The sequence below is a fragment of the Patagioenas fasciata genome, chromosome 3, assembly GCF_037038585.1.
Source record: "Patagioenas fasciata isolate bPatFas1 chromosome 3, bPatFas1.hap1, whole genome shotgun sequence".
In the NCBI taxonomy this organism is placed as follows: Eukaryota; Metazoa; Chordata; class Aves; order Columbiformes; family Columbidae; genus Patagioenas; species Patagioenas fasciata.
In genome coordinates, this window is record NC_092522.1 from 23,110,343 (window position 1) to 23,127,147 (window position 16,805).

Genomic DNA, 16,805 nt, shown 5'->3' on the forward strand with positions numbered 1-16,805 from the left:
TGGTGCACCATTAGATGCTTAAGCGTTATGATATGGTCTTTATTCTCAAGTGGGCCAAATTAAGTTTATTATAGGCAATTTATAATCTAATGGTGCTGAACTTTCAAATGACTAATTGTTTTTTGATTTTAATTATGTTACTTTTATAGTAACTCAGAAAGAGTGCTGAAGTTCTAGGATCTTTGAAGATCTTTAAGGAGTGCTGTTAGTTTAATAAAGGTCTATTGTTAAAGTCATAATTCGCTAAAAGGTAGCAAAACTACGAAGAGTCCTTGAAACATGACTTAACGTTACATTTTTTAGAATTACTGTCTTTCTGTCATTTTGTCAATGCAAAAGAGCCAGGCAATAATGAACATGTTCTATTACGTTGCCCAGCTTTAATACAAGGAGCAAGGAAATAAGTAGTTTGCAGTTCTTACAGCAGAAATAATAGTCATTAAAATGGTGTGAGGTATGTGCGGAGTGGAAGCTTAAGCTGTGGAGGTGGAAAAATTTCTGTGGCCATAGGAAGGGTGTTTTGTGACTGGGAACTTGCAATTTGAGTAAAAAGCAGTTGTAGAGACTGCAGTAGTGCATCTTTGTTTTTCATTGCACTTTAAGTGGCTTAATGCTCAGCATCATTTTGCTGTGATGTATTAATGAAGTGTGATACGATCTATTTTCGTATTTTTACTAATTTCAGAGTAACCTGTGGGATATATCAGACAGTGTAAAACTAATGCAAGCAGTGCTCAAAAGTCACTTTTTATTTATTTGGATCACAAATGCTCTTTAAAAAATGTATCTAATGACAATGAGTAGTTACTTCTGAAGAAAATCAAAAATATGTCTGGAAAACATATTTTAACCTAGGCAGAATTCCTTCTTACAGTTTTAAGTTCTCGTTGTATTTTTTAATATTCCCATATGATATTGGTTATAGCAAAGTAATTCCTGCTTTTATGAATTTTTCAACTTTATTTTAATGTTTGAACTTCAATTTAATGCCAGCTATAGGTCATAAAGGCAGAATTAGGAGTGTAATTGTGTGCATTTGTATGATATTCACTGCCCAGACTTCTCCAGTCCTGACTGGGCCTTTGGAGATCTGTTGCAGTGCAAATCTAAACAAGCACCAGTGAAACTTGCTGTAGATGAAGTGCTTATGAGCATGTTTATGCTGTGCTTTTAAGGAGGAAACAAGGTGTTTTGTTACATGATATGTCAGTTCATATGGTGGGTGCTTGCCTGTGAAGAATTGGCCTGCTGCTAGAGCTGGGCTGCCTTACCAGCCTTCTGCTCTGAGGCTCTCTGGCTCGCTGGGAAGCGTCTGCAACGATGAGTGGTGAATTTGAGGGTAAAGGCACTGTGATGGAGGAGTGAGAGACAGGACTCACATGTGCTGTGTGAGACTTGACAGGTGTGCATTTTCACAAGTTGTAAGTATAAGTATATGCTAAGAATACATGGCTACACACACAAGAGTCATTTTAGAGGAGGAGAGTTTGTAGAGAGCCTGCTCACACCCCTTCTCACAAGGTTTAGAGCAGGGGTGTCAAACTCGTTTTCACCGGGGGCTGCATCAGCCTCGCATTTGCCTTCAAAGGGTCAAATATAATTTTAGGACTGTATAAATGTAACTACTCCTACATACTACTACTCCTACTTCTGGTTTAAATCATATCCTTCAACTAATTAAGAGAGTTTAAAAGTGCTTTCAGTTTTACAGAGCTTTTACAGCTTTTCCTCAACTCAAAAGTGAGAATGAATTATGTTAGTTGCTCTTGTAAGGTGTAATGGTCTGTTGTGATTTCAGTAAAGCATTTGACACAGTCTCTCACAGCATCCTCACAGCTAAACTGAGGAAGTGTAGTCTGGATGATCAAGTAGTGAGGTGGACTGTGAACTGGCTGAAGGAAAGAAGCCAGAGAGTCGTGGTCAATGGGGCGGAGTCCAGCTGGAGGCCTGTATCTAGTGGAGTGCCTCAGGGGTCAGTACTGAGACCAGTAATATTCAATATATTCATCAACAACTTGGATGAGGGACTAGAGTGCACTGTCAGCAAGTTTGCTGATGACACCAAGCTGGGAGGAGTGGCTGACACGCCAGAAGGCTGTGCTGCCATCCAGAGACCTGGACAGGCTGGAGAGCTGTGCAGGGAGAAATTTAATGAAATATAACAAGGGCAAGTGTAGAGTCTTGCATCTGGGTAGGAGCAACCCCAGGTTCCAGTAAAAGTTGAGGAATGACCTGTTAGAGAGCAGTGTAAGGGAAAGGGACCTGGGGGTCCTGGTGGACAGCAGGATGACCATGAGCCAGCACTGTGCCCTTGTGGCCAGGAAGGCCAATGGCATCCTGGGGTGTATTAGAACGGGGTTGGTTAGTAGGTCCAGAGAGGTTCTCCTTCCCCTCTACTCTGCCCTGGTGAGACCACCTCTGGAATATTGTGTCTAGTTTTGGGCCCCTCAGTTCAAGAAGGACAGGGAACTGCTGAAGAGAGTCCAGAGCAGGGCAACGAAGATGATGAAGGGAGTGGAGCATCTCCCTCTTGAGGAAAGGCTGAGGGAGCTGGGTCTCTTTAGCTTGGAGGAGACTGAGGGGTGACTTCATTAATGTTTATAAATGCATAATGAAACTCAGTATCAGCAAAAAATAAGATGTCTGACCTCAGTATATTTGCTTTATGTTGATGACTGTAAAAACTGTTTCCCTAATTAGAATTCTCAAGTAAAGGGAAGGCAGGCTGAACTTGTGTAGCTCAAGGCCTTGTTTGTTACTCACAATTTAATTAAAAGCAAAGGGCACTCAAGAGTAATGATGGTAAAATGAGAAAGGAAATGCATCAGGGAATTTGGGAAAGGATGGTGGCACGGCATCGTTGCTGCAACTGGGACTTTGGAAGACAGACTCCAGGTGGGTAGAGCAGAGTTCGAAAAGTTAGAAATTAGAGAACTAGCAGAACTTTGCTCAATTGGTGACTTCTTTGACCAGCACGGCAACGGGATGTGGGCCTGGAGGTAAAGAGAGGTAGACATGAGCAAACTGATACAGTGAGCAGGCAAAGCGTGGATGTAGAGAAAACTGAGAGGGTCTGTGGGCAGAAACCATCTGGTGTGGTGGTAAAGCTCTGTGTTGACAGGGCAGAGTGGTACTGGATGGAGAGTCATGTGGGAGAGGTTAGGACCGAATAGTTGAGAAGAGCATTGGCATGAAGAGTCACAGCAGGAAAGAGGTGAAAAGCATTACATCTTTGTGAGAGGCAAGAGAAGGGGGCATAAGGCAGGCTGTGATACTAGACAGGCATTTGAATGTCCCTTACAATCCTTCTTTCTCTAGCTTCAGAAGTTGAACAGGAGACTCTTAAAGTTCTGTGAAATATCTGGGAAACCGAGCAGGGGCTTCAGTAGTGCTGGTCCAGGCAGCGAGCAGCAACCTTGTTGCACTGGTCCTTTAATCAATGAGAATCGTGTACTAGATGCCAACTTTTTGGTGGACGAAAGTTGTGAGCTTTCTTCTGGTAAAACACGTCTGTATTATTACAGTATGTAGCAGAATTTCTAGAGAGGATTAATTTTTATTTTTTAAATGAGAGGATTATTTGATTTATAAATATAATATGTATTGAACAATTCTTCAGAATTCAAAACCATCAATGCAAAACAAAGGAAATGACAGAACTAATGATGCCTCCACAACTTTCTTGAGAGAGTACCTATGGCAGGCTTCCCTTGTGGTCACAAAGTACCTGTTCTTTAGAGTAGAGTGTTTTTCACCTCTCTCCTTGAAATTTACTGTGTGGTTGCACGTTCTTTGTTTATTGCATAATATTAGATTTTTTTACTCTGATATTCATCAACACAATCTTTCATAAATAGAGCGTATTCAGATTAGATGGTGATATCTCTAGTTTACATAATAAAAAGTAATTAATTGAGAGACTAAGAATTTTACTTAAAGTATACATTCTTGATGCTTGGGGTTTTTTTTATTTTTTTCAGAACATTTAATAATTCTAAACATAGGTCTTATTGATTTTTATTTACACCTTGAACTTCCAGCATTTTTTGGCAGTCAAATACTGGCATATTGAGCTACATGTCAAGTGTTGAGGAATGTGGCGTTTGAGCTTGACTGTCAGAAGTGTGATTTTAATTGACTTGTCTCCAGCTCTGTGGCAGCATGAGAGATGGAGTCTAAGCAGCATTCTGCTTTCTAAGCGTTAGACCACCTTTCTCCTTTGTTAGTCTTTCAGGATATTTAAATATCACAAAACTTTTATTCTGTCTGCTTTTGATTTACTCCCAGAGCATTTCTACCCTCTTTACTAGGTGGAGTAGGAGTCCTATAGTAAAGATTTTACTGACTGTGCCACAAGAATTGCATTAGAATAACAGTGCACAGCAGGATGAATTAAAGTTCAATATTTCACTTTGCTGCTAGTATAATAATATTTAAACATAGGGCGGTTTACTGAATTTCTTGTGATGAGAAGGAATGGTAATATAAAAAAAATAATGGCCATATCCTGATGTGGTATGGAAGTGTTGCCCAGATTTGCAGTGGGTGTTTCATGAATGCAGGGATTATTTTTCATCTGAGTCTGGGGAGGGAAAAAACAGAACTGCTCTTGCATGTTTGGGAAAGATATTTTATTTCTCTCTCTGATTTTAAAGTTCCTGTTGAAGAGTCTTTTGTGGTAGCTGTAGCCAAAGATGGCTGGATGGTCTCCACTTGACCTAGATGAGAATAGATTACCTTTTTTTTTTTTTTCTGAGATGAATAGGATCCAGAATATTGTGTCTGTCTATACCATAGCACAGGAATTTGTGGGCATGCTTCTCATTCTTGGAAAATGCCAGATTCTTAACTTGTACTTACAGATGTTGACACTTAACTGTTCATCAGGAGAAACATGCTAAAAATGTTCCGAGGGAATGAAAACTGAAGCTTAAGTGTTAAAACTGAGAAGAGCATATTCGTGGGTTGTATTTTTTATGTTGCCTTAACTAATGTTCTGTGGTTCAGCTGCTGTCACTGTCAGCTACAGTATTTTGCCCCTGGTTTCCTCCAGAGAGTTGGCAGAAACTGCAGCAAAGCTTTCTGGTGCTGTTTTAAACAGTCTTAGGTGGGTGGAGGGGAGAGATTTCTTCTCCGTCTCCTCTCAAATAATTAGGCTTTAAGCAGCTTTGCCTTGCTGATCGTCAGTTGCTTCTCCTTTGTTTTGAGAAATGCTGTTTATTTTTGGAGGAATATTCTCTCGCACCTCCTTTCTAGAGTTTTTTGAAACCTCCAGTTATGGTCTGTCTTAGCTCAAAAATGCTATTTACACATTTCATAATCACAGCTGATAGAAGCCAGTGGAAAATAAATACTTTGGGTTTGGACTGAGCCTGTAAAGTAAAAACATTTGTTAAATTTCTTTCAGGAATTTAGCAGAAATTTCAAAGCTGCAGAACGCTTTTAAAAACAAAGCTATCTGTATTATTTTGGTTGTGTGGTTGGGTTTTGGTTTTTTCTTTCCTTTTTTTTTCCTTCTTTCTTCCAAGGACAGCATTAGGAATAATTGGAGAACCTTCTGGTATTCAGTAAAGTGACAATCTCTTAGGTTATGTGGTTTTTTTCCTTTGCATGAGAAAGCTCTGTGTATGTTTTAAAAATTATTTTTAACTAGTGAAGGAAAGGGGACTTTGTCCTAAAATGATGAGCAGCTATTTTCCTGCTGTGGTTGTTTCCTTTTCTAATCTGTTTCCCTCATAATGAACTTAATACCATTGCTGTTGACAATTCTGGTGGGTACAGCTTTCAATTTCTATATCTTTGGCTTGACATGGTGTTTTATGTGGAACACTGCAGCGGGCAGAAGGCTGGGTTTGCTCTGTGATCCGTGGATCACAAAGGAAGCGCATTTTGTAATTCCTCTGGGAATTAAGACACAGGTATCTTACTGAGACCTGCCAATCAAGGATGCAGTCTTCCATCTGAGCAGAGTTAACCAGCCTGTTTATCCAAAAAGCAACTGTGGCATTAGTAAGGCAACAAGAGGAATTCCTGAACACTGTCCTGTTCTGTTTTCTGTTTAAATGAATTGTGGGGACCCATCTTCAGTTGCTGCTCCCAGGTCTGCAGCACTTACTTTGAACAGTCAATGTGATCTTCATCTCACCTGGGTTTAATTTCAACCCATACTTGCTCCAGTGCTTTGCTGGGGAGGGAAAAGGGCACTGACAGGTGAGGGAGGACAAAGGAGCCACCAGCTCCTCTCTGCCAGCCGGTGGGTTAGCCCTGAAATACCTCTATTTTAGGACTCACCCTGCCCCAAGCTCTTCAGAGAGAGACCAGTACAGGAACATGAGACTAACTTTGCAAATAAAGCATTCAATGCTACTGTTTAATTATTTTGATGTTGTTCGGTATCACGTGTATAATCGCAGTACTAACCTGTACTGGGTTATCAACCATGTCACTGTCCTCCGTGTGTCAGCTCTTCAGGAGATGGACTTTTATCTCCAAGAGTTTTAAAATTAAACCGCTTGGGATTAAACATGCTGTAAGTAATGCTACTAACTGCTTCCTCCATTAATATAATAAACATCCTGTTGAAGCTCAGTGGAGAACCCATTGTTTTGCCTCACTTGTGCTGGCCAGTTGTAATTGTAATAAAATCTTCCCTTTTCAGGGCCAGGGGATAGAACATACATTCCCTTGTATGCCTGGCTTGGCAGCTTGAGTCCTGCTGGTTTTTCCGTGTGCTTAACATGTTACTTCAGGTGAAGGTCTAGTCAAATTTCACCTGGAAAAAAAAATGAATGAATGGCTAGAACATAAAATGGGAGCAAAAACCCTAGAGACTTAACTTGAAGAAATGGCCATGACAGGTTCACCTTGTTTGAGAAACCGACTTAAGTTACTAGGTCAGCAGATTGGTTACCCCTGAGTGTGAACTGGGAGATGTTTTTTTCTTGACATGTGTAATTGATGAATAAGTGCCAGGAATCTTGCCAAGAGGGTGGTGGTGCAGTTTTCCCAGGCAGACTGAGATTGGAAGTATTGACCAGGTGGCGTGGCCAGTGTTTTTGTAGAACAGTTTTTATACATAAAGTCTTATTTATCCATCTTCTCCAGGGTGATTAATGTAATAACAACATACAATATTTTTCAGAGTAGCCTCCTGCATTGACTCTGTGTATGACTTGCAGGCTTGTGGCCATAGAGGACATACTAGCAAATCTGAAAGTTTTATACCATGAACTTCAGTTCCTGCTGAATTGAAAATCCAGGAGGAGCCAGGGGATGTGCTGCCCACACTTACCCTCTGGTTTGGGGGAGGAACAATTTGGTTTGGCACAGCAAACTGCTGGTCCCTAGGCTGTATCACACATGGCTAGCAACCTTGAGAAGGGGTGTCTGCTTGGGAAAAATCAACCGTGCCTCTGTGTATTTCTGTAGGTTCAATGAAATACCAAAGGAAATGCCCATACTGCCTTTTGCTCTCAAAAAGCTGCAAAGATGATGTGTCGCTCTGGTGTAAGCAATCAAGGAAACTGTGACTCCTACTGAAAAAGAGGGTGTTGTTTTCTGTTCACTTAATTCTGTTAAGGGGGATGGGATGTGAACAGGGGAGGCCTGTGTACCTGTGTCTTTTAACAGAGCTGCATTGCAAGGACCCCTTTGAGCACTTTGAAAACTGTTCCTTGACCGTAGAGTTTGCTGTCTTTATAACAGCCCGTGTGACATAGCCAATCTGGTTGCAAAAAGTCTGCCTGTTAACCTCATAGTCTGGAAAGCTGGATGCATGCAGCGGCTGTCTGAAGAGATGCCGTCCAAGGCCCGTGGCCAGGCCAAGTTTTCTCTACTTAGGATTGCTGTTGCCACAAGAACAGCAGATGTTTGCACAGCAGACAAACAACATTGATGATAAAGCAAATTGACCTTTTTTGGAGCAAGCTATTTGGAGCACATTCCTAGGGCTTTTCTTTTTTTTCTTTCTTCTTCTTTTTCTGTCTTCTCTTCATAAAACTGCTTGGCTATACATTGACATGTCTGTTGCTAGAGGTGATAAAAAAATTAAAGAGAAGGGTTTACAAACTTTTCCACTAACACAGATATTACAAATCATTAGACTTAATCCAAACCTATTTTTGTCAACCATATTTTACTGAAGTAGTTATAATGGTGTTTATTTTTCCAGTGTCCCTATGGGAACCCTGGAAGATTCCAAAATGTAATAATTAAAGAATGACAGGCCTTTCCTTACAATATAAAGTAAGGAAGAGTTTTGTGGTTTAAACAGCTATGCTGTTGCTTGTTAACAAGATATTTTGCCTTGTACTCTAGCCAGGCCTATAATGGTCAAAAAATGTTGAAGTTGAGAACTACACGTTTGTTTTCAATCAGTTGTTTTTCAAGTTAAAAGCCTCTAATGGCTTGTTTTAATTTGTTCAGTAGTATTAGTATTCGTATTGAATAATTTGGTACATTATAGCTGAGGCTCTCCCAGTAAGGCAGTACGTGTTGTTGTCACTTAATTTTTCTATGACAAAACTTTTATTTTAAGGTATAAAAGATTACTTGAAAGCTTGGAGAATCTGCAAACTTGAGTAATATACTTCTGTTTAAATTATGGTTTTAAAGTATTTTGAATATAGTATTAAACCTGTATTTTGATTGTATTACTAAATGTATATAATAAAATAATTATGTAAAGTAAAAATATCATTAAAGTGAAAATCTCGGTGTTATATGACTGCATCTTTACTATTTGGACCTAAGCCCTACGGTTTTTTTATTCATAAACCGATGTTCCTGTAGTTCTAACAAATGTAACTCCTGGTAGAGAATTGTTTCCTGGCATCTGAGGAATTTTAGAAAAATGGACTAAGTTCAGAATTTGGAACCTCTGAGATTTTTAAAGGATTTCCATCCGTTGGAGCAGTGCCATTAGTGGAGGTGCTGCATTGCTGAACAGGAGAAGCGCAAGACTCTGCATTTTTGTGGTGTTTTTCAGATGTGGTTTACAGAGCTAATTTAAGGACCAGGATAAGGAAGTTGGGGGAGAGGGTGTTAGGTATCAAAAATACAGGAATCTTGTGTCTTGACTCAGTTTATAAAGTTGCTTTGTTGAATAGGAGGCAGTAGGCTTTTGTACAAGAATTTTGTAGTCCCTTGAATGGTGTGTGTTAATATAGAAATTCTAAAATGATAGGTTATCACTTTTAGTTCATAACATTAACAAGACGAAATACCAAATTCTAGGAAAACTCAAATTGGGTTTCTTACATGTTTATAGATATAATTTTATCATTACGTAGGGTCACTTGCTTTTGGAACTTTTGAAAACCAATTCCCATTTTTGTTTAGCAACATTATTCTGAACAAAGTGTTCTGCAATATGATGCCTGTTACAACTCTTCACTGCAAATGAAGCTGTACTGGTTCCATCAAGCACTGTATAGACAGAAATGGCTATAGATGGGTCCCTGTGCCATGAAACTGTAAACTAAAAAGGTTTTTGTGGGCCATGTCAAATGACTGCCTTACCACGTGCGGTTTTTCTTTCTTTCTTGATTCATGTATGTGATGGTCAGTGTCTTGTCTGTTACAAAAATACTGACCTTATTTTAGAGGTGTGAAACTGGATGGAGTATCTGATGTTGCTTGTTTAGGATTATTGAGGAAGACTGACTGCCTTTGAGCCAGAAATTGATCTTAACATTTTCTGAGACTTATTCCAGTCCTCTGTACACCACGTTACACAGCCTTCTTTTCTGGGCAACGTTCATGAACCTTATTTCTGAAGCTTCTCTTTTTAGTAATTAATTTTATTTGTGCAAAGCATTAAACATGATTTAAAACCAATTATTTTTTAAAGAACTGATTTTCCTGCTTAATCATTTAAAGTTTTGTGTGGGTTTTTTTCCTTTTTTATCAGAAGTTATGTGTTATGTGGTTTTTGAAGCAGAGTTATCAGTAACTTGGATGTTTTGCATGTGTGCGAAGAGCAAGTATTAGTGAACCCAGACTGATTAGTTGTTAATGCTAAATGGGGCTGGAAGAGGGGAACAGTCCTGATTCTTTTTCGCTGCAAAGAACACTGGGGTTACCTGGCTGGAATACAATACCTTATTTTACTTACTGCTTTCAAAGATACTATAAAACGGGGAAAAGGAAGAGGGAAATGAAGTTTAAGTTTATACACATGGGGGCTTTCTGCTGAATGTGTTAATAATGTCTTGAGTACAACTGTTCTTGCTTCCAGAAGCCAAGAATTGACTGTTAAGTATCCCCTATCTTGAAGAAGTGGTCTCCAAAAATATTGCATGACACATCATCCAGGCCAATATTACCCTTCCAGTTATCATTCATCAACATTGTAATTGCTCATTGAATACGATATTGTTTTGCTGTTTGGCAGAGAGATTAATATTGTCCAAAGTGAACTTTTCAAGGCTCTCATTACATCTGTTTTATGTTACTGTTACCTTGTTGGGTGTTTTGGGGGATTTTTATTTGTTGTTTGGGGTTTTTTGTGTGTGGTGTTTTTTGTTGTTGTTGTTTTTTAATGACATTTTCCTTTCTTTCAGCCAAACCTTTTACATCGAAAGTGAAACAGATGAGACTACACAAAGAAGATTTTGAAATCCTGAAGGTGATTGGTCGAGGAGCCTTTGGGGAGGTATGTATGTGAAGAAGGTGTAAGGAGCGGTTTGAATAATGTTCTTCTAAATCTGATGTAGGAGTTTTTGCATTATTTAGGCATAATGGACATTGTAGGCCCACCTCACGTTTGATGCAAGTATGTTTTGATTTATACGTTCTTTGACAGCTCTTTTTAAGTCTCTTAAATTTTGAGAGAAGGCAAGTAAGTTCACATGGATTAAAAGGCCATATTTCATCTGTCTGATGATAAATCATTTGCTTGACTGTAATTCTTTCCATCAGCAGGTGGAGGCCAGTGAGTTACTGATAGTACAAAGATCTACCCATTTCTCATCATTTTAATAACTAAATAGTCTGAAAGTAGTTTTCAGCAGCTTAAATAGCCACATATTGACATTCTAAGAACACAGAGAAACCCTCTATTCCTGTCACTTTGTTTCGTATTTTTAATGAATGTTTGAATATTTTTCCTGCGTTTCTTTTAAAGACTTTAGCGAATGTTGGTTTCTTTTTCAGTTGTCAAGTACTGCTATTGAACTATACACATTTTGCTGCTTCCAATTAAGCCAGTTCTTATTTGAAGTCATCGAACAATGCTGTTGTCACTAGTTTTTACACTAGGCACGTCAGATTATATAGGTTGAGGAAGCTTGAACGAAATAAATGCTAGCTTTCCTCCCCTTCTTAATTACATTAGTTGCATGTGCTGTGTTCTATGTGCAGGACAGTGTATGTAGAATGAGCAACCTAATGTAAAACAGTGCCTAGAATTTTTGATAGCTAAATAGTGGGGATAGTATGTTAAGTTTCTGCACAAGATACTCCATACTGTCTGAAAATGTGTGAACTGAAACCCAAAGTAGTAGAAAAAGTGTTGTGTTTTTTTTTTTTGAGCAATGTCTTACATGCTTTTGGAACTGGAAGTTGTTCTGATGTTTCTTTGGTGGTGCGGTTTTGTGGGTTTTTTGGGTTTTTTTGTTCCTTCCCCAGTCGCCTTCAGTATGAGAGGATCTCTGGAGGTGCTATGGCATCTGACAGAGGAAAGCTGGTTTCAAGTTCGCTTGCATGTTTGCATCATGTGAAAATCAGTCTGGTTATGGAAGAGCAGACTTCTATGGGTAGTGTGTAAGGAACAGGATTTTTTCCTGTAGTGTATGTCACTACATTCTCTTGATGATGCCTACGTGCAAATATCATCATTAGGCAACTGTAAAAATAACAATCAGAGAGTAGTATTTATTTAGCTACTTCATCGCTTTCAGTTGGTTTTGCTCCGTCTGGGGTAATGCTTCTGTATAAAAGAGACCAAAGGCTGAAGTTACCCATGTATTGTTTATCTTTAGTCTGAACCTCTGCCACAAAGAGGATGTTGCATTCTCCATTTTGATGTAAACGCTTCTGCTTAAAACCTCAGCTTTTCTCGCTGCTACTGTGGTAGTTGCAGCTGAGTTCATGTCCAAGTTGTGTAAAACATAAGAAAAATCACTGATGTGGGTGCTTTCTTGTCAGAAGAATCATATGTGAAACCTACCTTACTGTGTTTTTAAGAGAAGTAACTTTTGTCTGGTAGATCAGCCTCAAACTCCCCAGCAGCTAAACCACAAAAACCCTGTAGTTCTCTCTCAGGAAGCTTATTTGTGGTGAGTCATCCCATGAATGGTGAGAGCACAACTTTCCCCCATCTTCTTCTGGGGCCAGTCTGTGTAATTGGTTAGTTCTCCTAGTTTAGGAACAATGTTTCTTTCTTATTCCTTATCTGAGAAAGATAGCGTGACTATACTTAATTGTCAAAATATTCAGTGAGGGGAAAACTGTCGGTAAAGATGATTGGTTTTTTATGTTCTTAAAGTAGGACTTACTAAATATTTGCAAGCATATAGGTTACATTTTCTTACTAGCTTACAGAAGACAAGTTTCAAGACCTACACAGATGTTTGTCTAAGAAAACAAGTTATTTATGAAATTGGTTATTTTAAAGGAAAATTATTAATAAATATCCAAGCAAGGCTGAAAAAAGGATCACCAAATTTTACTGCTACTTAAGCCACCAAGAACTGTATTAATATTAAATTGCAAAATACTTGTAACGATTCAGTGGACTACAGTTGTTCACTGAGACAGATTAAGAAATCTGGAAGAATGTATTTTCTCTCCAGCAAACTGTAAATGAGACCAAGGTTGCTCTAGGTTACTGGGAGGAGTAATTTTTGATTCCTGAATCAACATAATTCTGAAATTCTCTGAACTACAAAGTTAGTGCAAGTTTTCTTTGGCACAGTCTCAGACTTGTTCTTATTTTGATTCTACACTACTCAATTTCTTCAATTTGCATAGTCAAGAAATATTTCCCTTTTTGTTTTTACAAGTTTGATGTAGATAAAAAGTAGTTTAAACTAGTTATTGCTTATAACTGTAAGAGTTCATTGTTCCTAGTTTTCTTTTTGTCCTTACCCTGCTTGCTGCCAGTTTGCGAATGTTTCCTTTTTGTCAAATTAATGACATGCCCCCGTCCCTCTTCATGCATACATTTACTTATTTAACATTTTATGTGAGAGAGTGCTGTCTTTTGAAAACACAGATGTTTTGCTTGGAGGAGGAGGATTATCCTGGTAAAATTAATAACGTGGGCATCAAGTGTTTCATTGTGCTGGCTTCAGGCAGCGTGGTTTGAAAAACTTAACAAACAACTCTAAACAAGACGACTTTAAACTTGGGAGTTGAAGAATGTGGGTAGGAAAAGTGAAGCAACTGGGCAGCAGCTCTTAGCGGTGCCTGTGCACAGTATAAAAGTGCGGTTTATTCAAGGTTCTAACTAATACTGAAATTTTCACTTCATTCTGTTTTTTGCTTAAAAAAATGAGAAAACTTCAGGGCTTCAGTGCTTGCTTATACAAGGAAATATGATACCATTATGCTGGTGATGTTTTGAAGATGGTGAATTTTGTAGCTCTGAGAGCTAGTTAGTTACTTCTAAACTTTGAAGAGTAACATTCCTTCTTCCTGTTTCTGGAGGGCTGCCCGCTCTTGATGAACAAGAAAACCAATGCTGAATTTTCTTTTATTTTTGTTTTTATTTCAATTTTAATAGCTTCTGGTTTAGCTTTTTCCTCGATAAGGCTGTTGCTTTTTAAGCAAAGGAAACGTGCAGACATGTACAGTAGAGGCAAGTAAGGGAGTTGGGGCGGAAGGTGTCTGACAGCATGCCAGACTGCACTGCTGTTTGTGGGAAATATGGAAAACTGTTGGAAGAATGGGAAAACAAAACCCATCTGACTAAACCAAGATGTTTACATCAGCACATACCAATCATTTTTTGTTGGGCTGCTCACAGGAACATATAAATTTTTAAAAACCCCAACCTTTAAAAGTCCAACTTTAAGAAATTCCAGTAGCAAAACACTTCAGGGTAACTAGACAGAAATAATTACTCTTTCTTCTGTCTTGACACCATCACTGGGGAAGGGAGATCAAAACAGCACTCTGGGTGTATTTGGGCTTTTGTGTATTAGTATATACCTGTGTGTGTGTATGTAAACACTGCCCGGGTCTGTAATCATGTTTCTGAATATTTTGTTACAAGTAGAAACTGCATCAAAGGGCTCATTGCTGAAGTGTCAGGTTTCTTTTTCACAGTCCTGAAATAAATGTTTTAGAATGTACTTTCATGAAGCACTGAGACACCCCTAAAAAGATGCTGTGATGGCAGAAAAATGATGTTTGTGATCTTTTTTTTTGTATGTGTGTGTTGGTTATTGATATGGAATAACATGAATGGCTTTCACAGACTAACAGACTGCTTCTGACTGATGGCAAATGCAGCTGCTAAACCTGAATCTATACTTGTTCCTTAGTCACTCTTCAATAGTACGCCACGTTCACAGAAGGTACAAGCCCTTGATGTTGTCGTTGAAGGCCTGAGCTCCAGCTGTTCACCAGAGGCAGTGCTGTAGCTCTTTTGGTGGTGTCCAAGCCAATGCTGGATAGGACACTACAAATTTAGAGAGCTGTGCAATTAGCCTGTGTCTTTCAATAACCAAATCTTTTGTAGAATAACACAGCATTTCACTGAGTATGCTACAGGCAAGAAATGAAATTCTGAAGTTGAACTTAAAATATGTCTATGATCTTATGCCTCTGGCTGCCTGTACTACAATGGTTAATGATGGGAAAAAACTTATTTTTCATGCTGGGCAGCAGCAGTCTCATCAGCTCTAGGGCCAACCTATTAATTTTTCCCAACAACAGTTGCAAAACCCTCAAAGGTGTTTAGGGCAGAATTATATTGTAGCTCCATACCCCCATTGCATCATGCAGAAGGGGGTCCCTGTCATCTAAGATAATGATCCAGTTTGAACGCTGACTAGTTTCAGGGTTAAGGATTTCTCTTCCTGCCATTTCTCATTGGAAATTGGTACAGATACAAGTTTCAAGTTAGCTTGAGCTAGTGAAGTAAAAGGAGACTCAAGATTCAAATTGCATTGTGGGTTATGTATCACTGTGAGGATTCATTTTCTCTCCTAAGGAAACTTGTGATGCTTGGTCTTGGGTTACCTTGCACAGAAGAGTAGACATTCTTTATGAATTAAAGTTAGATTATAGTCTAAAGTAACAATTTTTGTGTTTTTTTAAATCTGAAAGTACCTTGAAGGATCACAGGTTTGGACTTAAACCTCAATTTTTATGCGTGAGGTAGCCTTTAAAAATTTCAGTTCATAAACTAGTTTAAACAAGTAGATGTAGTACCTTTCTGTCTCTCTCCTTTTTTTTGATCCTTGTCCCGGCCACAAAAGGCAGCAGTGTCAGGTGCAGGGTTGATAATGTATTGCTGCATATATGGGAAGCGACAGCTGCTTCGTCTATGAATGTATAGCTAAGCAAGAGGCACACTTTTAGATATGGTTTAGTTTGGACATCTCAGTATTGCAGTCCTTCAACATGCGCTTTTGCCATGTTCATGAAGCTGCTGCAGCTGATGACACATTTGAAGATGGTTGAAAACGGTTTGCATGACACTTTGTTCAAACTGTCTGATCCTGTATTTCCACCTCTAGTATTGCTGTCTTCACACATAGCTGGTTTACTGATTATGAAAGAGGTGGAGGGAATGTAGGATTCATCCTCAGTATTTTTTTGTCACTGGCTTGCAGGGTGAAGGTGATGATTATCTGTGTGACAGCAGGTTGGTTTGTAAGCAGATGCACACAGGAATAAACTTTTAGCACCTTAAACCTCAAGATTTGTTTGAAAGGGAGAAGGCAGAACGAGAGAGTTGGTGAATGGTTGCTAAAATATATTGATTGTTCAGCTTTCCTATAACTGGGATAGTAGTGTAGTAGTCTGGTCTTGTTCTGATCAGCAGCTCTGAGTCTGTGGCAGATTCATGGCTGTTCTGGGTAGGACACTTAGCTTTCCATACCCAGAAAAGCCTGAACTGTGAAAACACATTTGTGTAAATGTCTTCCCTCCCTCTTTCCTAAAAAGACTCCATGTTAGCTTTTGTTATAGCTAACCGATACCATAATGTTCTCAGAAAAGGGCTGCGTCAGTTAGTTTTGTTAATACATTATTACGTAGACCTATGGTATCTAATGCTTCAGAAGCAATGAGAGGAGGGGGGGCCTGTGTTTCCTAGGTTTCACTTCTCTAGAAAATGCGGATTTCACCCTTTCCCTGCCGCTAACAACAAGCATGATAAAGAACTCTTTGACCTTCAGGTGGAAAAACATGAATCAATACTTTATTATATCTGTGAAGAAAGTATAGTGCATTATTTGAAATGAGAGTGGAAGTTTTGTGGCAAACCTACAATCTAGTTTGTGTCTAAAACCTAAAATATGTTGTTTATTTTGTTTTAGAAACTACTACATTGTTGTCTTTTCTTGATGGTTCTGCAGTTTAAATTATTGTGTAGGACTGTAAGGGTAAGTGCAAGAACATAAAGCATACAGCTAGCTTCGTGACAGTACGATTGTGCAAGAAATGTGAGGGTGAGAAATACCGTTGTTCATCAACAGTTACCGAGAAAAAATGATACACAATGAAAGTGTGATACACAGTGAAAGCTTAAAACAGACTTGGAACTTTTGCAGAATAAACATCCTGTATTGTTGTGATCTTAATCTTTCTTGATGGTGATGGGATGGTGTTGTGTGGATAGTAAAGCTAAG

At 38.8% G+C, this 16,805-nt stretch overlaps 1 protein-coding gene across 8 annotated transcripts in view; it reads left to right on the forward strand.

The window, feature by feature from the left end:
- CDC42BPA (CDC42 binding protein kinase alpha) overlaps positions 1-16,805 on the forward strand; it is a 194,235-nt gene that overhangs the window by 50,570 nt on the left and 126,860 nt on the right. For all 8 annotated transcript variants that reach the window (XM_065834823.2, XM_065834821.2, XM_071805938.1 and 5 more), the window contains exon 3: positions 10,563-10,654. In XM_065834823.2, coding sequence (XP_065690895.1) covers positions 10,563-10,654 — 92 coding nt within the window. The remainder of the gene's footprint in view (positions 1-10,562; positions 10,655-16,805) is intronic.